Raw genomic sequence first — 23,300 nt, forward strand, 5'->3', positions numbered from 1 at the left:
TCTCCTACCTACTAACCTCATCCCGCCCCCTTGACCTGTCCATCCTCCCTGGACTGACCTATATCCTCCCTAACTCCCCACCTATACTCACCTTTACTGGCTCCATCCCACCTCTTTGACCTGTCTGTTTCCTCTCCACCTATCTTCTCCTCTATCCATCTTCCATCCGCCTCCCCTTCTCTCCCTATTTATTTCAGAACCCCCTTCCCCTCCCCCAAGTCTGAAGAAGGGTCTAGGCCCGAAACGTCAACCTTCCTGCTCCTCTGATGCTGCTTCGCCTGCTGTGTTCATCCAGCTCTACACCTTGTTATCTCAGATTCTCCAGCATCTGCAGTTCCTACTATCTCTAAAGCAGTGTTGATGATTGTCTCCGATCTACCCTGCAGAAACAACTGTCTAGCCATTGTAATTTCTGTGTTGAATGCAATCGCAGCCACTGTGTATAACTTGGTAATTACAGCTGACTTTGTGACGCTTAAATATAATTGATGATAAGATTTGTCAATCCATCCAGATGTACGTCACATGAGATTTGCAGCATTAGGCCCATGCCAAGCTTTATAACAAATGATTTCAAGAACAGCTGAGGGAAAATCATAACATCATGATCCTACTCTTTGTGAAATTGGAGATAAATTGAAATTCCAGTACTTACAATCATTTTATACTAAGCAGTTAGGTTCATATGCCATCTGATCCTCTATGTCTTTTTATTGCATTTTAAATTAAGCCCTTTACTTATACTGAACTGGTGAAACCAAGGCAGCATTACAGTTTTTCTCTTTTCCACCCACACTTCGAGCAAGAATGCCGCCCCCCGTTCCCCACCCCCAAACAATTCAGCGAAAGAAGGCAAGCATCGCTTTGTCATTCTACTTCAATTGTAAATTTTATAAACCCATTGGCTGTACTGAATCTGGAAATAATTCATATATTCATTGTGCCTGAAAAAAAGCTTTTATTTTAGTATTTTTATTTCTTAGAAATACTTTTCATGTAACCCTTTAATCTTATGGCCCTCTGCAGCAGGCACTGTTTCGTGAAAATGGGATGAGTAATATTTGTGAAATAATTGTATTTAATGCAGCAGCTTAAAAGTTCGACAGCAAAATTAGCTTGTAAAATCAGATCGATGCTTGTGCATTTGGCAATAAATAGTGAAAAGGTCTAATAAGTAGAGCTAGAGCATATAAGGTAATTTTAAACTAGGTAAGATTTTGTTGGTTCAGTACAAATATTAATATTTCACTATGTATCTTGGAAGAGTCTGCTTTTCGTTTAGCTGATCAGAATTTATGGATTATATACAGTGACAAACAAATCAGTTTATAGTAATTGAAATATGCAATTTAGATAATATGTTAGCATAAATTTGGAGATTTCATTTCCTACAACTACAGAAATATGAATGATTTATCAATACAACTCGAATATAATATTATCATTTATGTTGAGAAGGCTCATTTGTCAAATAATTTTTAAATCTAGTTCCTACAGTTGACAAACTGTCAACATTTTCAACATGATATTTCTAATATTAAGTTTTAAACAGGACTGAATATGGTTAGAATCTCAGATATTACATTCTCTTCCTGCTCATGAATTTGAGCCAGCGAAGTTTCAATATGAGCTAATCATTTCTGAGGTTGTTTTTAATTCATTCAGAGGATGTGGATGTTGCTTGCCAGGCCAACATTTGTTGCCCATCTCTACTTGTCTTTGAGAAGGTGGTGATGTGCTGACTTTTTGAATCGCTCCAGTCCAGTCGTGCAGGTACACTACAGTGCTTCTAGGAATGGAGTTCTCGAATTCTGGTGCAACAACAGTGAAGGAACAAGTGATCCTGTTCCAATTCGGGATGGTCAGTTGCTTAGTTGGGAACTTGCATATGGTGATATTCCCATGTATCTGCTTCTGTTGTCCTTTCTGGTGATGGAAGTCACAGATTTGTGAGGTGCTATTTCAGGAATTCTTGGTGTGTTGTTGCAGTGCATCTTGTTGATGGTACATGCTGTTGTCACTATGCATCTGGTTTATAGGGAAAGAATATTGAAGGTGCTACCTGGAGTACCAATTAAGTGGGCTGCTTTGTTAAACAGAGTGCAGGCATGTATTTTTCCAGAGATAGTAAGAACTGCCGATGCTGGAGTCAGAGATAACATTGTGTGGAGCTGGAGGAACACAGCAGTCCAGGCAGTGTCAGAGGAGCAGGAAAGCTGATGTTTCGGGCCGGGACCCTTCTTCAGAAATCCGACGTTTCTGAAGAAGGGTCCCGACCCGAAACGTCAGCTTTCCTGCTCCTCTGATGCTGTCTGGCCTGCTGCGTTCCATGTATTTTTCTAGTTAGTTTTATTTGGGCTCACACAAATTTAAAATCCTAGCACTACTGACTTGCATGTTTCCCATATTTTCACGTACATGCAATGCTCAACCCATTATCTTGATTAACACATTACCATTAGTTTGATTTACACATTACCATTAGTTTGATTTAGTCTCCTCGTTAGACCCTGCTAGATCATACAGATACCCGTAAGACCATATGATGTGGACATAGAAGCAGGCATTTAGCCTAATGAGTCTACTCTGGTTTCACCATGCAGAAATGCTGATGCAGCTGACTCTACGGGAATTGCCCAGAAACTGAAATTCCCTTGGGGCAATTACACCATAGAATCCCATTCAATCATGCCAACAAAGGTAGTAAAGTAGCTTTATGACACTAAAAAATTTAAGAACCCCCATCTCTCTGCTTCCCTATTAAACAAAGACAATCAATGCAAAGCCTTCATCACAAAATGAACACCACATCCAAAGCTTCAGCAATGATGTACAGCAATCAGTTATCCAGCATTTGTGATCCATCATTTACGACATTTTAAATAACATACTGCCGCAGCAGCATTACATTATCAGAATCAACCTGGGGTTTCACACTGTGTCCATCAAGATGATTTGAAAGTTCCCATCAAGACTGTTTGACAACAAGTATTAAAGATGTAAATAACTGCCCAAAATTATTTTAATAAAATGTACAAAATTCAGACTGAAAGTCAAATTTAGATACAAATTGCTCAACACAAATTTAGCTGAGAGTAAAGAAATTGGATTGATATAGCTTCTAAGATATACCAAAGCACTGCAGCTTTCCAACTGCAGATAAACTCGGCAGTCATTTCCCATACAGGTTGCACAAACAGTAATGAATTAAATAACCAGGTAATATGTGCAAGATTAATCCCTAGTATAACAATAATGATGTGCCTAGAAAAAAAAGCCAAGCAAAAGAAATGCAATCTGAATATCTACAGGGAATAGTTAATTAAATTGTTTAATTTGAATGCTAAGCTGTAGCTTTATCCATTCAATGGCCACTTTCATGAATGCTCATCTAGGAGTTCATGCTGAATAACTGCAGTTTTTGTTTTGTCCAGCTGAAAGTGGCGAACAAAATACTCAACAAAATAGATTACTTCAAAATTCTCAGTTCAAATATTTTCAAACTGACTGCAGCAATTTGTTATTCACTGAAACACTCTTGATTAATCACAGGGTTACACTACACTGGTGGAGTTTAATTTCAAACCTGTTATTTAAAAAGTCACAGATCCCGTGTATTTGACACAGAAATGCCAATGGCTAGACAGCTGTTTCTGCAGGGTAGTTTGGAGTTGTGCATTGGCACCATGTGGAAATGCCAATGCAGCTCACCCTATAGGAACTGCCTGAAAATTGCCCTTAAATTGAAATTCCCTTAGAGCAATTACACTGTGTCTGGAACCTTTTGAAGTACTGTGGGGTCATTGATTTTAGAGTGTTCTGAATCTCTTAAGTTTAACAGTTACTCATGACATGTTTGCTCATTACTCTAATCCCTGGCCACCTGGTAAACTGATCCCCTGACTTATCACTGACCCCAAAGCAACACCCTCCCCACAATCTTTGACACATCCAGACTCCTCAACTGAAGCACTCATCCACTTACCTGGCACCATAACGCCATCAACCACCTTATATACTTACTTTTTCACAATGGCTATGTTTATGGCAACATCACTGCTAGATACTGAATGTGCATGAGCAGAAAGGCGGTGTTGCAGTTGACGTTATCTGAAAAAATTCAATCAGTTCTTGCTTCAAATTAAACGCTGAAAATATTTAGGGATGCACCACAGCTGCTTTGGTTTGAAATTTGAGGCAGCAAAATTTTAAACTGAGCTCTCTTTCCCTAAATTATCATGTTTATGTAAGTAGTAAATAACAATGGCCTCAGAAATACCTCTTGAGGATCAGCTCACATGTTCCACCAATCTGCGTAAATATCTTGAAACCCTGCTCTTTCATTGTTCTTTTGTAGCCAGCCTGCTGACTATTCTGTTGTACTTTGGGGGTTAGTTCAGCACCTCAGTATCTGTTCCTCAGATCTTAGAGCTGAAAACAATTTAATGTTATGCTGGTGTGACGTTACAGTGCAATTACAGATGGATTACAGTGGGCATTTTTGCATTGGGAACTTGCACTCCATTTCAAATTAACTGTCAAAGTGACTGGTGGTCACTTAATCTAGAGAAAGCTGCAAACTTAGAGCTGAAAGGGAATAAGGTTTCCAGATTGATCCACATTGCTGCCGGCTGTGATGTTTCCTGGATTGGTTTCCACTGTCTGTAACATGAAACCCATGTCCAGGAAATTCAATAGCAGAACCAAAAATATGTATAATAGTTAGACCCATCAGGCTAGGAATTTCTGGGCCTTTGGCTATTGGAAGAAGCCTTTTGCTGAATGTAATACAGTTTATTTTGAATATTTAACAGAATGTCTGAAACCAAGTTTTGACTCGAATGACTAATTTGAACCATAATGAGACTAAGCAAGTTGCCCTTGCAATAAGTTAGCATGGACAAAATGGGCTGAATGCCTACTTTTGGTACTGAAACCATCCTATGATTTGTTAAAATTAATTTGCTAGTTCTATTGGGGATCACATTTACTTTCTAAATATGTGATTGTACTGTTTCCATTCGATTCCAGTGGTTAGTGGAATTCCCAGAGGCTCCACTATAAAGGAGGATTAAGAAATGATTAGTATCTCAAATCCTGAAGACTCAAATAACTAATTCACGTAAGTAGTTTTCCTTCTTCAATATGTGTTTCCTCTCTTAGGCTGTTTTTAAAATGACATAACCAAATATTACACTCCTATGAATGTACTACAATGGTTTACTGACCGTTAGTCAAAACAAAAGAGTCTACAATTAATAGGAGAACACTGAGAAAAATAGAGGAAGTGAACAACCATTGAGTGAATATACACGGCTCCATAAAGGTAGGACAGGTCGATAAGATGGTTAGGAATTTATATGGAATCCTTTCCTTTTTCAACAAGGTATGGAATATAAGAGCACGGAGGTTATGTTGGAACTGTATAAATCATAAGTTAAGCTACAGCTTGAAACTTTGTGCTGTCTGATCACTTCATTACAAAATAGACATAATTGTACTAGAGAGGTATGAAGGAGATTTATGAGGACATGCATATGAGGAAAGATTAATAGATTAAGTTTGTTCTTCTTGGAACAGAGGAGGTTGAGGAGAGTTGATGGAGATGCAAAAAACTGGCAAGATATCCACTCTGGATAGAACAGATGAGAAACCTACTTACAATATCATAGAGGTCACTGACTAGGGGCAGAGATTTCAAGTGATTGCTAGGACTTGGGAAAATATCTATTTCATTCAGAGGGTGGTTGGGGTCTGGAACTCATTTCTTGAAAAGTAATAGAGGCAAAATCTCCAACTCTCTTAAAAAGATATCTGGATATGCACCTCAAGTGCTGTGACCTGCAGAGCTATGAACCAAATGTTGAAAAGTGCAATTATACTGGGTAGCTCATTTCTCAGCTGGTGTAGATATGAATGGCCAAGAATTTCTGTCCCATAAAATTTCTATGATTCTAAGACTGAAAAATTAGTACCTAGTAAGAAAGTAGGTCTGTTATGAGCTGAATAAAACCACTGTGTTCAAATAGTTCTTATTACTGCCATACTGGCAATGTACAAGGTTAGCATCAACATGCATGGGTGAAGACCCAATGAAACATAGAAAGCAAAGAATCAAAGAGTCTGAAGCTTCAAAAATTTTAAAGATCTCCCTTTTGAATTTAAGTGCTTTTCAGTTGTCAAGTGAAAGTATATTCTTTTCTAATAACCTAATGCATTAGTGTGGTAAGGGTGCCCACACAACAATGCCACCTTTTTCATTAAACTATAGGGACCTCGTGGAAAACTTCAGGCTATGCTCTGGAAGGCAGAAAAAATAAAGAAGAATACATTAAGCTTTAGTCTCTAATTCAGTTTCCATCTTCATATTCTTGTCAAATATGAATGTCAAAGCCCAAACAAATGCTCTCTCAATATTGATTGCTGTCCTCATTTATGTCTTAGGTTAACAATTTCCATTAGGATAGATCAATAAGGTATGTCAATAACTATGAATATTATCCTTTGACCTTGTGGGCGTGAAGAGATAATCCAACTTTCGAAAGAGAAAGCTTGTATACAAGGGGATATGTGCCAAATTGCCATTCCATCATTGCCTATTCCTCCTTTAGGAATGAGTAACTGCTGGCAATTTCAACTATGAAAAGCAACTATTAGTATGATTGCTTTATTCATGATCTTTAGGAATGCATAATTACGTTTAATAAAATTTGATTCAAATTAATAAAATACGTATTAATAAAATTAATCAAATAAATAAAATAATGTGTAGTGTCAGTTTAGCTTTTAATAAAATGTTTAGGTCAATGATTATGCATTTGAATTTTCATATTAATTCAATAAGCCAAAATCCATTACAAATAAATGCAATACCCACACCTTAGGTTAGATGCTGTATCATTACCTTCTCAAAGTACACATCACCTTCTCAAGAGTGACTTGGGACATGGGCGATAAAGGCGAGCCAGCCAGTGATGCTCATGTCCCGTGACAGACGATTTTAGAAAAATTTTAACTATCAGTTGCACCATCAACTAGTGCAGGTCAGGAGCAATGCTAACCCTCAAGTATAAACCTTACTGTCATGAATAAAGTCTACAGCATTTCCCTGGTCCTCAGTGACACCATTTCACTTTAATGTGCTCTCCGTAACACAATCAACAGTGGGAATCAAACAGATGTTACACCTTGATGTGTATTTTTTGAAAATTAGTGGATGCTTCAAAATGGTTCCTCCATATGAAATATCCAATATGTTGAAAGATGCAGAACATCACCGATATCACCAAACATCTGTTGACAGTTCACATTTTAGCTGTCATCCAGCATATTTTAATTAGAAACTATATCAAAACTATTTATTAATTTATGTTGGAATTTTTAAATAATTCATAAAAAATGAAGAAAACACCCTTCCATTTGCCATTCCTCACATATTAAAGCTTTATGCAGCAAGATCTGGACAACATCAATCTAGGATTAAGTAGCAAGTAACATTTACACCACACAAATGCCAGGCAACAACCATCTCCAACAAAAGAGAATCCAGTTATCACCCCTGACATTCATTGGATTTACCATTGTGAGACTTATCATTGGCTATAAAGTGAACTGAAGCAGCCATATAAATACTGGGCAATATGAACAGATCAAAGACTAGGAATTCTGTGGTGAGTAACTCACCTCATGTCTCTCCAATGCCTGTCCAATACTTATGAGGAATAAATCAGAAATCTGACATGAAGGACTCTGCTTGCCTGGATGGCCACAGCTCTTACAACATTCACGAAGCTCAACAACATCCATGTCAAAGAATCCCAATTGATTATTGCCCCAACACCCAATCATTTCAATATTCAGTCCCTTCACCATTGATCCATAGTGGCAGCAGAGTGTATTATCTCCAAGAAGCACCATAGCAACATACCTAGGTTCCTTTAGCCGCACCTAACAAACCTATAATCACACAGAAAGACAAGGGATGAAGATCGATGGGACCACTACTATCTGCATGTTCCCCCCAAGCCATACATCATCATGTTCCTCCCCAAGCCACACATCATCATGACTTGCAAAATCTTGGAACTTCCTGCTTAATGGCACTGGTGGAACATTGAAAGGATGGCAATGGTACAACAGGGCCACTTCTCAAGGGTAACTAAGAATGGTCACAACTGACCTCGTCTGCACTATCTCTGTCTCAGGCATGAATACAAATACTTCCACATGCTATGTTAACTTAATCTTATTAAAATTATGCAGCTCTTCCTTTTCCTTGCCTGGTTATGTTCTGTAACTAAAAAGCTGAAAAGAAATATCTTATTATAAACATTTACCATTTCACTGAAGTGGCCTCAGGAAAATCCGCATCCAACAACCTGCTCTAAAAATGCTGTTCAGAGTTTGACAGCTGTGATAGTTTGCACAACAGCAGCTGAGATAATCCACAACATTCAAAAGCAAATTAACCACACGCTAAACAAAACAATCCACAATCTTATTGTTTAAAAAAAAACTGAATTCACCCGATCTGTCAATCTAAATGGATCTTTGAAACAAATTCAGGGTCTGGACAGACATCTTCACCAGAACTAACAGTTCTTCCTTGCATCATATCCCATCTGTGTAACAAGTTTCACTGAAATCTGCAAATTACGTTTTGGGATATTTTGTTTACAAAACAAATAAGGGTAAAACCATTTACTTCACATACCTTCAATTGTGGCAGTAATAAGTTTTTTTTGGCAGCAAGAGTCACAGTATTAAACTCGTTAATAAAAAAAAACTAAACGACGACACAGAGTTAATGTAACTTCTAAAGACTCCGGCACAAAGTCAGCAACATTTAAGCTTCTCACAAAACATCGCTTGACTTATGGAGTCGTAGTGTTATACTATACGGAAACAGCCTCTTTGATCCAACTTGTCCATGTCGACCAGATATTCTAAACTGATCTAGTCCCATTTTCCAGCATTTGGCCCATATCTCTCCAAACCCTTCCTATTCATATACCCATCCAGGTGCCTTTTAAGTGTTATAATTACACCCGCCTCCACCACCTCCTTTCATACCTCGTTCCATACATGCACCACCCTCTGCATGAAAAAGCTGCCCCTCAGGTCCTTTTTAATTCTTTCCCCTCTCACTTTATACCCCTATGCCCACAATTATGTTACTGACGATAATAACCTTGTTCTTGTCAGATGGGTGTTTCTCAGGCTGCTTGCAAAGCACCAAGACACACATGCTCACACTCAGAAGGAAGCCCTGTTGGATCTTCAGCCCATCAGACACTTAAGTGGACACCAAATGGTCTTCCTCCCAAATGCAGACCGTTCGATCAACATTGCCTGGAGATGCTGACCAATTAGAGGCCAGCAATCCCAGCACTGAGCAGCACCATTGAGGCAGCATGGTCACTGCTGGTAAAGCACGCCTCAGACTCAGAGTATGGGGGAGTGATCTAGGGACAAGAAGGTAGATATTGTTGGGAAGTCAGGTAAGGGAAATCAGAAGCAAAAGCAGGAGTTAGCTGTCAACAACCAGCCCCATGCCCATGACCTCAATCATGCAGAGATTATTGCAGATACTGGGTAAACCAGCCCACTCAACCGACAGGCAGTGGGCACAGTTTTACCAACCTGTAGGCCACGTTTATTTGCCCCACCTTGTGCAAGGAATATTGCAGTCAGCTGGTAACTGGCCCTTGAGTCACTCTTAAATAGCCATTAATTGAGCACTTAAGGTTTTTAAGTGGAGTGGCCCACAGGCTTTCCCATTCAGAACTTATCTGGGTGGAGGAGTAAAGGTATCAGGTATCAGAATGACATCCACCTAATTTTCCAGGCCTCATGCCTCACCTACTTGCACTAAAGATTCTTCCCATATTGTGGATCAACAAATTCTGCACAGCAAGGGAGCTGTCAGTAGTTCTGAATAAATAGTTGGCAGTATTTAGTCAACCAAGGCAAATTAAGTTACATTTTATAAAAACTATAAACACACTACAGTTAAAATTCAAGATTTCCACACTTATGTTCTTAAACGATTTAAATAGTTGTTTGAAAATAATACAAGAAGTCAAATTAAGAGATGGAAGACAACATCAGCTCAAGATGACCTATTTTTGTGCTATAGTACGCTATATTTCACAATAGTAGTAATTAATCATACCGTCTTTTGTAAAATTAATATCACCTGACTATAGTTTTCCTTCTATTTTAAACAATGAAATTAAACAATTCTTAAAAGCAAGAAACTTTGTGATAAGCAGCAAACTGGCATGGCTCTGTGCTGAATAAAGCTGCTCACAAAGACATGTTAAGTTTTGTGACCTAGATTTCACATTTGTTGGCACTGATTTAATGTATACGTCAGCTTGAGGAGATCTCCAGCATCAAGCAACAATGATGTATTCAAGAAAAGAAGCCAATCACAATGAAGAGTTTCAGACAGCAAATCAGGAATTAACAAATAATGATTCATGTATGACTTCACAGAAAAGTTAAATAAATGGTCAGGACAACGACATGGAATTAAATGTGAGAGTAGATATGTTGTAAGCAGATATTTTAAAAATCTATGCAATTATTATGGAGTAGAGAAATTTGATATTCCACAATAACAAAATTAGTACTTTAAAGGCAGAGATTTTTCAGCAGTAATAATTAATTTGTACAAGGCTACTAAAGGAAAAGTGAAAAATCGCATCCCTGCATGGATTTCCAATTGACTTCCATTTGTGCATTTCAAAGTGACCCTGTGGTAAACAGCCAATTTATGGATTTTTGCATATAGTTCTGCATGTGCAGATGCCCAAAAGTGCTGTCAATTTCATAGTGTAATGACCGCCAATGTTGATACTTTCATGGTCATTCCAGTAAGAAAATCCATGAGGTTAAAAAGAAAGGACCAGCAATGAGGGTAACAGGCAGAGTAATGGTCATGAAAAAATGGGTATGGGAATGCAGAATGCAAGTTGCTAATCCTGTGAGGGAAAGTAGGTTGGGGTATGACTGTTCAAAAGAAATTAAGTGGTTGAATAGGTTCCATTCTTTTGAGCTTAGTCCTTTCCAATTCTAATTTCTTGTAAAACTGAATTTTAGCAATTCATTCCAGTCAACATCCCAAATCCCTAGTTCTAGATCATCTCAGCAGGGATTATAAATCCTTAGACTTCAAATTCTTAGCTCCCTGATCCCAGAACTACACTCAAAACTGCTAGGTCTAGAAAGCAGCCTCCACAATTATCCTAGGTTCTACGACATGGTCCAGTGCTCCCAAACCTATTATTGTTAAGTTCAAGGAACGTTCTAAATTTCCTGCCTGAGTTTACACTCAAAACCTACAGCCCACCAAAATTTCACCAGATCCTTCTCCTTGGTTAAATGGTTACCCCAATAGTTTATAATTTACTGTCCCTGATAATATTTGACAAAATGCCTTTTTTATTTAAATTCATTTGTGGGATGTGAGCATCACTGGCTACTCCAGTGTTCATTGCCTATCTTAACGTGCCTTTAAAAAGGTGGTGATGAGCAGTCTTCTTGCACTGCACCATTCCATAGAACACCCACAGTGCTATTAGGGAAGAGAGATCCAAGAATTTGATACAGTGGCTGCCAGGTACAGTGATTTGGTGCCAAATTAGGATGATGTGTGGCTGAGTGGAGAATGTGCAGGTTGTGTCTACTTCCATCCTACATGACTCTATAACAGATGTATCTGCAACTAGTAGCTCGGTGATGATGAGGTAAAGTGGGATTTTTCTCTCTCGCCACCTGCCACAGACCAAGTCTAGCAGCTATGTTCTATAGGATTTGGCCAGCAATGGCGCTATTGAGCCACTCAAGGTGACAGCCATTGAAGATCCCCAGTGCCAAAGTCCATGTTGGGTGGTCTATCGTCATCTGGTTCCATTCCTTTTAATTGTTATCAATTCTCCAGCAATTTTGATAGTTTACTGGCTTGCTAGATCTGATGTTACATATAGACCAGACCCAGCAAGGATGGCAAATTTCCTTCCCTTAAGGGGATCAGGGTCGAAACAGATGCGTTTTACAACAATTGGCAATGGATTTTGTGGTCACCATTTTAAAGACTAACATTAAATCCAAATTATTTAATGGAACTCAAATTCATTCATGGTAGGATTTAAACCCATCCCCAAAGCTTTAACAAAAGTCTTTGAATTGTTGATCCAGTGACATGATCCACGGTCTCCCCCAGAACTAAAAAAAATGCATGATGGTAAACTTCAGATCAGATTTAGAACTGCAAACTTTTTAAAAAGCCACTATAAGTAGAACTGCTTATTGAAGGACCCACCTTCAATGTGAAAAGGCATGGTTACAAAAAACAAAGCTGCTGCCCCAAAGATTCAGCTGTTTATAATGAAATTGCACTAGGCACCAACTTAATCTTAGGACGTGCTGAAACATGATGAAACTGTAGAATGCCTATGAATCAGCTCAAATTTTAAGCCTACACCAGATGGTGTTATACAAGATTAAATTGGATGGTTAAATGCTTCCAAAGAATGGGGCCCTGTTGTAGGAGGTTGTGCGTCCCTACCCCTGGACCAAGAGACCTGCATTCAAGTCCCATCTGTTCCAGAGGTGTGTAATAACACCATTGAACAGGTTGATTAGAAACAAAAAAAATGTTTTCGAAGATCATGTGTTTGGAGTGTGTTTAGCATTTGCTGTACAAAGATGACACCTTCAGTTGTGAGACACATGATCTAAAATGCTGAGCTGCCCAGACAGTATACAAATCAAGAACAAAGGTCATGAAAACGAGATAATTTCAGCTAACTTGTAAAGAAAGACCATTGTTAGGAAGCAAGGGGTAATCCAGAGAGCTGATTACTCTGCAAATCACTTAGCAACTGAGTTCTCTTTGACCTTTGCATCACTGTTTCTGTCTGACAGCATCATACCTTCTAATGAAATCTGTAAAATGTTTACTCTGCACTTAAAACCTTAACTAATGGCACGGAGACAACAGCTAGTTTCTCTAACAGTATCAATCAACACTGGCCCAACATATCTGTAACATCATGGGCCCTATTTATATAATCAAAACACACCAGTCGTGAGATGATATAGCAATTTACAATCATGGGCCACTGCCCTGACCTCACGTCAGAAGAAATTCTGTTCCAATGCCACTGCTGGAATTTGGTGTTTGCACTCTAATAATTAATTCTAAACTAATTTCTATGGAGTGCAAACCAGCAAGAAAACAATTTGGAAGACAATGCATATGCCCAGGCTATTCAGGTAATACCCGAAACGTTGACTATGCCTTTCCTCCAGATGCTGCCTGGCCTGCTGTGTTCTTCCAGCCTCCTGTTTGTCTACCTTGGATTCCAGCATCTGCAGCATTTTTGTCTCTATTCAGTCAGTGCAATAACCAAACAGTTAATGTTTCAGATAATGACAGCTGAAACTCTCAAAAGATATTATTGAAAATATTCATGAGATGTAAAAACCGAAATACTACATCAGCTACCATCTTGCACAGCAGCATAATAGTTTTCCTTCCAGAGTATAATTTGACAGATCAGTTATGAAGTCAAATAAAATGTTCAAAGCACAAATGAAATATAAACATGCACGCTTAAAGATGGTATTGGCACAACAGCAGCAAAAAATATTGTATGCAACTGTCTGCAGTTTATTTTTACAAACACAGTTGGTTTCAACCAGTAATCCACAGGCCTCATATGCCCTGGTGCCTTAGTTTCAATCCCACCAATGGAATTCAAATAGAATTAATAAATCTGAAACTAAAAGCTTCTCTTAGTAATGCTGGCCCATTGACCTACCGGTCCAGGGCTCATTAGAGGGAAATGATAGATGGTGAGTTAAACCTGAGAATCAGGAGAATGGAGAGGTTAGGAAGGACAGTCCGTCACTGTAACCTCAGCAGAGTAGGAAGTGAACCCATGCTGCTGGCAACATTCTACATCACAAACCAGCCACTGGAAGGTCAAATTTGAATGCGGAATGCGGTTAATGGCAGGATTCTTGGCAGTGTGGAGGAACAGAGGGATCCTGGGGTCCGTCAAAGTTGCGACCCAAGTTGATAGGGTTGTAAAGATGGCGTATGGTGTGTTGGCTTTCATTGGCGGGGAATTGAGTTTAAGAGCCGTGAGGTTATGCTGCAGCTCTATAAAACTCTGGTTCGACCACATTTGGAATATTGTGTTCAGTTCTGGTCACCTTATTACAGGAAAGATGTGGAAGCTTTAGAGAGGGTGCAGAGGAGATTTACCAGGATGCTGCCTGGACTGGAAGGCAGGTCTTATGAGGAAAGGTTGAGGGGGCGAGGGCTTTTTTCATTGGAGCAAAGAAGGTTTAGAGCTGATTTGATAGAGGTTTACAAGATGATGAGAGGCATAGATAGGGTGGATAGTCAGAGACTTTTTCCCAGGGCGGAAATGACTATTACGAGGGGGCATAATTTTGAGGTGATATGAGGAAAGTATAGGGAGATGTCAGAGATAGGTTCTTCACACAGAGAGTGGTGGGCGTGTAGAATGCTCTGATGGAAGTGGTAGTGGAGTCAGATACTTTAGAGACTTTTAAGGACTCTTGGATAGGCACATGGAGGATAGTAAAATGTAGGGTATGCAGGGTAGATTGATCTTAGTAGGATAATAGGTCAGCACAACATTGTGGGCCAAAGGGCCTGTACTGTGCTGTACTGTTCTATGTTCTAGCCAACTAAGCCCTTAATTGGTCTACTCCTGCATTAGCAACAGACAACTTGTGGTAGCTTAATTTGAGGCTCACTGTACCTCATACAAGGGGAGCAGTTGAGAAGCTGAGTCCTTCATGGTAACCTCAACTGTGTGGGAATTATGGGAATGCTGTTGTCATTACTCTGCATCTCAAACCAGCAACCCAGCCGACTGAGCTAACTGAAGCCTTGGTTAATGAAGACCACACAGCCACCGAATAACATCATTTAAGGAAGGAAATGAGCTGCCCTTGTGGTCAAGCTGACATGTGACTCCAGACCCAAACAAATAATGTGTTTGGCTTTTACTTACCCTGTCAAATGACTTAAAAAGCCACTCAGTTGTACTACTGTGCCTCAGTGATTTCATGATGCTGTAGTAGAGCCCCAACGTCTGAGCTAGAAGGCCCAGGTTCAAGTCCTACCTGCGCCAAAGGTGTGTAATAACAGTTCGGAACATGTTAATTGGAAAATATAAAAGCTACTACTCCACTACAAGAAGTGAAAAGTGTAATAAAAACAGACATACCTTCCAGCATCTGAAAGTACAAGGGCACACAGTGCCCAGTCAACCCTGCAAAGTCCTTCTTACTAAGGCCTGGAGACTTGATCTAAACGTGGGTGAGCTGTCAAACATACTAGTCAAGCAACAGCCTGACAAAGTCATACTAACCAAATGACATCATCTTTCAAACCTACAAACTTATCTTTTAGAAGGACAAGGGACTGAAACACACAAACATATGAAAGTTCCCATGTCACACATCAATCTGACTTGGAACTGTATCCCAATTCCTTCAATGTCACTGAGTCAAAATCCTGGAACCTCTTTCTGAACAGCAGTGCGGAATCTCTGCATTGGTGGACTGCAGAGCAATTAGGAATGAGCAAGTATGAAATGCTCACATCCCACAAAACAATAGAAAAATCAAAGCATCAATAAAATAATTGTAAACTATCTACAGAAAGACAAAAATGAATATTTAATTAATTATCCTAGCATCTGATTATAATTTAAGTGTATTAAAAAATTTAATTTAGGATAAAAAGACATTGTCTTCCACCCTTATACTATGTGAGATGAATAGCAACGGGAGGCTGATGGAATGAAACCAACTTCTTCAAAGCCAGCAAGAATGAAAGAAAATTAGATTCTTCTCATTAGCTTACAGCTGATGGCTGTGAACAATATAGGTCAGGAGGTGCAGAGGGGGTTGGGAAAGCAGAGCTGCACTTGCTTTGCTGTGCTATAATATATGTTGGTAGCAGCAACTAATAGAAATGAGACCATCTGCTAAGTTACATATAGAGACACTAAGTGATTTCAATGACAAAAGAAAAGGCTACAACATATGGAAAAAGTCGTGAACAGAACTGTCTTTTGTTTTAAATTGTCAAGAAAAGATCCATTCATCATTAAATAAAGTGAACACAGCAGTTTTATCAAACATTTCAAGTCTGACAATAAGTAAAAGGTTATGATCTGATAGTGGAATTGTAGGTAGGTAACATATTTCCTTCAATCTAACAGTAGGTAGCATTTAGGCTCCTGAGCCCGTTTGCTCCAGGTGCGCCTCATCCTTCTTTCTCTTTCCTTTTCGTCTTCTTTCTTTTTCTTCATCTTCTTTTTGCACATTCTCCCCGTATCTGTCTGGGCTTCCTCCTGGTGCTCCAGTTTTCTCCCACAGTCTAAAGATGTGCAGGTTAGGCGGTTTGGCCATGGGAGCAAGGTCATGGTTGGCGATGGTTACAGGGATAGGGTAGCAGGCTGGGTCTGGGTCTGGGATGCTCTTTGGAGGGTCGGTGTGGATTCGATGGGCCGATTGGCCTGCTTCCAACACTGTACGGATCCTATGATTCTTCTTGTCAGCAGAGGAGGTGTCATCGCGGAGGAGGATGGAGCAGAACTCCCGGCGAAGACGGCGGCTTCAGCTTTGGCTGCATGGTTGGCCCGGATCGGGACCCCTAGCGATATCGGCGAGGCGGCAGCAATGCAGCCGGGGATTCCTGGGGCATCGACTGGACACAGATCGGGGACTCATTGCGGCCCGGAGACCAAAACACTTTACAGAAACCCCGGAGACCTTAAGAAAGCTCGGAGACATGCTTGACAAGAAGGACGATAAAGTTGAACATTATTTCGTATTTATCTGCCTTTATTTTTGCTGTCAGTTGAACAGAATATGAAGCTCTATTTAAGTAATTTCTTTTTTTTTGTAATCCAAAAAGGCCCCAGATTGTGGTGTAAAAAGGTATAGAAACATATATATAAAAACATATAAACCTCTTCCAATGTTAAAAATTGTCCGTTTAGCTCAAATAATCCGAGAGGCCTGATTTCATTTATCTGAACTCACTCTCAAGCATCTACCACACCGGTTATTGAACCACTTGTGCTTTTGAAATTGTTTCCTATCAAAAAAAGACTAAAAAAAAAACCCTGAATTTAAATGTAATTGATGCAACTTATAAAGTATTGTCTATTATTTTACTACGTTTTCTGAACATAGATCTACTGCCACTCGCAGAAAAATCAACTGCAGCACTCAAATTGCACATCAAACGTTCTGACGAAAAGCTGTCACCAGAAGACGCAAACAGGTGGAAGTTACAGCTAGATGCGTTAAAAAGAAATGCTAATGACAAGAAAAAGCCAAGGAAATCTGTACAACTTGCGCTACTGAAAGGGGTTCAAAACGAAAACTGCATTCGTTTTTGGGAAACAATCAGCAAAACTCTTCCCAGTTAGCCGGCAGAAACCTGACTGTTGCGTAAAACTGACAAACCTAACGAAAATGCAGTATTTACGTGCCCGTCGCCAACTTTGACAGAAACGCCAAGGCAATAAAACCTTCACTGCAGTGTACACACCGCACAATCCTAAATGTGTGTTACAAGTGAATCGATGAGCCAGTCTGCAAATGAATTGCTGTACATCACTGGTGACTGACTGCGCATTGTACTGGAAGATGTGACTGGAACAGCATAGAGGCGCCATCATCAATTTGGAGTCACCAAACTGATGGGGCTCTCGCATATCAATGACCCCAATCGGGAGGCTGTCACTGCCATGTGAGCGCTCACCTTATGAAGTTTCCACATGGCTCCGAGTGCCTTCACTTCATGGCTGGAGTGTTTACCTTCCTCCAGACATTGGTAACAGACTGGGGTCTTGCAGTTGACACAGTACATGCTGTAATTCTCGAGCTCATGGTCGGTGCAGGTGGAGATTTTGCGCGGGCTCAGCCTCCGGCAGATCCTGCCTTGGGCGGGAGGGAGAAGGCGATGCTTGACGAGCGGGCCCCGGGGGGGATGGCACCTCAAGCGGCAAGATTCGCAGTAAAAGACGTCGCACTGCTCGCACATGACCGTGGCCTCCTTCGGCGCCTTCTCGCAGAGCTGGCACTTGAGGGCCACGGCTCGGCCCTGCTGGTAGCGGTCGATGATCCCTTCCAGCACTCGGTTCTTGGGGAAGCCACGGAGCCCCCGCTCGTCCAGGATCAGGCTGCGGTGGCACTGCGGGCAAGTGATGCACGAGTTGCGGGGGAGCACCGCCGGCGACGGCGGGAAGACCCTCACCCCATTCGGGGACCGCTGACACGGGGTGGTCGGGGCGCTCGCGAAGCCGGCGTAGGAGCCATAGCCGCTGTCCGCTTCGCTGTACAGGCTCATCTTATCCAGGTCCAGGTAGTCGTAGTCGGAGCCTGAAGCGCGGCTTGGAGGAGACTCGGCTTCAGGCGTCTGCACCAGGATGTTGCGAGCGCAAGCCATGCACAGGTTATGTGAGCAGGGCAAAATGATGGGCTCCCGGTAAAAAGCCCCGCACACCGGGCATTTCAGCTCCTCTTCCATCTCCTCCATCACAGGAGGCAGAAGGGGAAGGGGAGAGGGAGGGAAGGCAAAAAGATCGACCACTATCCCTCAGCTCCGCTCGCTAGCCGGATGCTAAGTGAAGGTGTTCTCCGCTCTCCCAGTTTTCAGCAGCTTCCCTCGCCCTGCAGCCGCGGCTCAATAACAGGCGGATCGGGCGCTCCGCCCATAACCCAAACACCCCCCTGCCCGCCACCTCCCCGCCGGCGCTCCCCACTCTCCGCTGCTCCTATTGGTCACTCCGTCCGGGCCACGTTCGATCCTGGCTGGGCGAGCTCGGCCTGTCAATCACGGAGGCACTGCAGCCAGTCTGTGCCAGGGACTGGAGGGGCGAGATGGTGCTGTTATGTAAGCATCCTGCGGTTCACCTATAATCGGAGATTGCGAGGATGCAAAGGTTTTAACGAGTACCGATGTGTTCCCTCCCTCGTTTGGATGCGATGTACATCAAATGACGATCAATAATCGAGATGCGTTATTAAAACGCGTGAAACTTCGTGGTGTTGAACATTCCATTTTCCCCATTTTCTGCAGTTGGAATTGCCATTATAGATTTTTCACCTGGACTTGTGTCGGATTTCAAGAGCAGTGCATAGCCCCTCATATTTGATGAAGAATTTTACATCGGAAAAATAGTGTTCTTGACTTTAGTGAAATAAATCTTTGTGGGAATAGATGTGTGTGCCACAAATGTGCACTATTAGTATACAATACAAAATAAGTTTACCGATATGTCAACCTGAATTAATGATACACCTCAACTGTCAAGGCTCCTCAACTGAGGCCCCCAGCTTTCTGCTTTTCAAACAAAATAAACTGTATTGACTGCGTTTAGATTTCGTCAACATTAGCCAACCAGATCTTTGAGAAGGCATGACTGGAAGCTGTCAGAACTAATCAGAATCAGATCACTTCGAAAGGGAATAAAGAAATTGACTTCCCCCAGCCACTCTCCACCAACCTCCGCCCCTCACCATTGTAATTTGCTCAAAAACCCGAGGCAACGCGGTTTTGAGACGAGCTGATGTGAAATTCTGTCGCGGACATGATTTAGTTTTTGTAGTTAAGATAATTGTACATAACCAGGGAGCTTCTAAAAAAAAATCAAATGAAGCAAATTTGGAGTATGCTCGTGGTTGCCTTTTATGAAAGTCTATTCTCCTCAAGATTATTGGGAGGTGGGAATTGTCCTTTGGTATGAAGAGATTAAATGGCTTTTTGCCTTCCCATTACTGCACTGGGAGCATTAATATTGTGATAGCCAATATAGAATATTGTTTCAGCGGGCTGTTACAGTTATTGGTGCAGATTCACAGAATCAAGTGTTACTATAGAAGGAGGCCATTCGGCCCATTGTGCTTACACCAGGCTCGTTAAACGATCATTACGACCGAGTGCTATCTCTTGCTTTTTGCCGTACCTTTGCTCCTTATTTATATCCAAATAATCATCCCATGTCCCTTTGAATGCCTCAATTGAACCTGTGAGCAACACACTTCCAGGCAATGCATTCCGTACCCTGTCTACTCACTGAAAAGATTTTTCCTTATTGCATCCTTGCTTCTTTTGAAGATCACGTTAAATCTGTACCATATCTGAGCAACAGCAGTTTCTCTCTAACCAATTTTAACCAACCTGCTCATGATTTTGAAAACCTCTTATCAGATCTCTTAGCCTGCTTCTCTCAAAGGAGAAGTCTACCAATTTCTTCAATCTATTATAACTGAAGTTCATCATCCCTGGAACCATTGTTGTAAGCCATTTCAGCAGATCTCCAATGTGTTCATATCTTTCCTATAATGTGGCACTGGGAACTGTAGACAATACTCCAGCTGAAATCTCGTCAGTGTCTGAAACAAGTTTAATGTCACCTCCTTGCTCTTGTACACTACTGTTACAGAGTCATTGAGTCATAGGGCCATACAGCACAGAAACAGATCCTTTTGTCCTACTTGTCCATGCTGACCGGTTATCCTAAACTGAACTAGTCCCACTTGCCTGGCTTTGGCCCATATCCCTCTAAACCTTTTCTATTCATGTACCTGTCCAAATGTCTAAATGTTGTAGTTGTATCCGCCTCTACTACTTCCTCTGGCAGCTCATTCCAAACATGCATGACCCTCTATGTGAAAAAGTTGCCCCTCAGGTCCCTTTTAAAACTTTGCCCCCATGTCCTCTAGATTTGGACTTCTTTACCCTTGGAAAAAGATCTTGGCTAATCACCTTATCTATGCCCCCTATGATATTGTAAACCTCCACAAGGTTTCCCCTCAGTCTCCGATGCTCCCGGGAAAGAAGTCCCAGCCTATCCAGTCTCTCCTTTTAACACAAACCCTCCAGTCCTGGAAACAGCCTCATAATTTTTTTCTGTACCCTTTCTAGCTTAATAACATCCTTCCTATAGTATGCTGTCCCTCCATGTTGTCATAACTAAAATGTACCACATCAAACTTCTCTCCATTGACCTTATTTGCCACTTATCCACCCACTTGCCAATGTCCCTCAGAAGTTCCACCTGTCCTCGTCACAGTTTTTAATACTTCCAAGTTGTGTATCATCTGCAAACTTTGGAATTGTTCTTACACACCAAGGTCTGGATCATTATACATATATTATATATATATATAGACACACACATATATATCAGAAAAAGCAAAAAGTACCATAAACCATTACTCTGTTTCCTGTACTCAGCCAATTTCGATCCATGTTGTTACTATCCCTTTTATTCCATGATCTATGAATTTCTTCACAAGTCTATTCTTAATTTAGGTTGATTCAAATGAATTGGATGTCTATTCTGGATATTAGTATATATGCTTTATTGTGAGGTAAAAAGGTAAAATCACCATAGTCCCACTCTCTCATTAAACTGCCACCAGTTGTCTCTCTCTAACCTGAGGGTCACCACACCTCAGGTGAGGTGGGAGGTTGAAAGTGACAGCCCTTCACGGTAACCTTAACTGAGGCAGGAATTGAGCCATGTTATTGGTGTTACTCTGCACTGCAAACCAGCTGACTAAGCTAACTGGCACTCATAATTGTAAGATAATTCATCTCCAGCTGGTACAGACTGTTGCTTTTCTCTTCTCAGAGTCTAGTGCATGACAGTGGATGGTGTTGTTACATCATATAAATCACAATTTCATTATTCCATTGACTAGTTACAGTCAACCTAAAAATGATCCATTTATCTGGGCTGTCTATGTATTGTTAGTTTGGCAATCCTTCACCCATATTGATATCACCCTAACATCATGAACTCTTATCTCGTAACTTCTTATCTTGTTTCCTGTATTTGAGACTTTGGAGGGAACTTTAAGCTTCCAGAGCGCATAGGTTTGGTGCAAGTTGGAACATCAAAAAGTGCTGGTGTTTTGGAAACCACTGACTTATGCCTTTAACTACAGCCTGTTCATTTGCATGTCAGTTTCTCAGGCTTCCAACAGGTTGAACAATTTGAGAGAATTGTGAATTTTGGCAAGCTGGAAAGCCTTTAAGTACTGAAATAGTTTGGCTGTTTTCTTATACCATTTGTGCTGCCAGGATAGTGTTCTTCCACAGCAGTGCAAGTGGTTTCCACTACTTTTATGATCATTTCCATGACCTTGGCACTTTTTGAGTTTGGTCTTCCTAACTGTCAGTCTTCTCAGCAGCACAGAAGCAGCTCTGCCTTGGACCTTGGAATGAATTTAGCAACACTGGCATCACCATAAGTAATAACAGCAGCAATAAGAGCAGCAACAGCAGCTGCCTTCTTCTTAACCACCTGCCACTCCATGGCACAGAGTGGTACATGCAGAGATCTAGCCTGCAGGAGGTCATATCCAGGACATAGGGTTTATAGGCAGAGAATAACATTCCTAAGCATTTTTTTTGTTAATTCACCCATAGGATGTGGGCATCACTGGCTGCCCAGTATTTATTCCTGTCCTTACCTGCACTTGAGAAGGTGGTGCGTTCTTGAACTGCTGCAGTCCATACACTGTAGGTTGACCAGCAATGCCATTGGGGAGGGAGTTCCAGGATTTTGGCCCAGTGACCATGAAGGAATGGTGATATATTTCTGAGTCAGAATGGTGGAGGAGAACTTGTAGGTGTTGATTTTCCATATTTCTGATGCCTTTGTTCTTCTAGGTGGAAGTGGTCATGGGTTTGGAAGGTGCTGGCTAAGGATCTTTGGTGAATTTCTGCAGTGCATCTACACTACAGAAAGTTGTGTGCACATCCCAGACCATCACAGAAGCCAACCTCCCATTCTACTCCATCTCCATCTACACCTCTGTTGATAATGTTGATGTTGATAGTGGAGGATTCAGTGATGGTAACACCATTGAATGTCAAGGGATGGGTAGATTGTCTCTTATGGGAGATGGTCATTACCTAGTATTTGTGCAGCATGAATGTAACTTGCCACACCAGGAGCACACCAGGCATATCTAAAAATGTGGTGTCAACATGATGAAGCTAGCAAACAGGACTACTTACATGCCAAACAGCATAAGCAGCAAGTGATAGACAGAGCTAAGCAATCCCACAACCAACACATCAGATCTAAGCTCTGCAGTTCTGCCAGATCCAGTCATGAATGGTGGACAATTAAAAAACTCACAGGAGGAGGAAGCTCCACAAATATCTCCATCCTCAATGATGAAAGACCCTAGAAAATCAGTATGATAAA

General features: G+C 41.0%; 1 protein-coding gene across 1 annotated transcript in view; it reads right to left on the reverse strand.

Moving 5' to 3' along the window:
• The window catches only part of trim9 (tripartite motif containing 9), an 81,394-nt gene extending 62,784 nt beyond the window's left edge, over positions 1-18,610 (reverse strand). The window contains exons 1-2 of the mRNA XM_048600111.1: positions 17,834-18,610; positions 15,279-15,360 (exon numbers count right to left, since the gene is read on the reverse strand). Of these exons, the coding sequence (XP_048456068.1) occupies positions 15,279-15,360; positions 17,834-18,610 (859 nt within the window). The remainder of the gene's footprint in view (positions 1-15,278; positions 15,361-17,833) is intronic.
• Positions 18,611-23,300: the final 4,690 nt, after the last annotated feature.

The sequence above is a fragment of the Rhincodon typus genome, chromosome 8 (assembly GCF_021869965.1).
Source record: "Rhincodon typus isolate 14 chromosome 8, sRhiTyp1.1, whole genome shotgun sequence".
In the NCBI taxonomy this organism is placed as follows: domain Eukaryota; kingdom Metazoa; phylum Chordata; class Chondrichthyes; order Orectolobiformes; family Rhincodontidae; genus Rhincodon; species Rhincodon typus.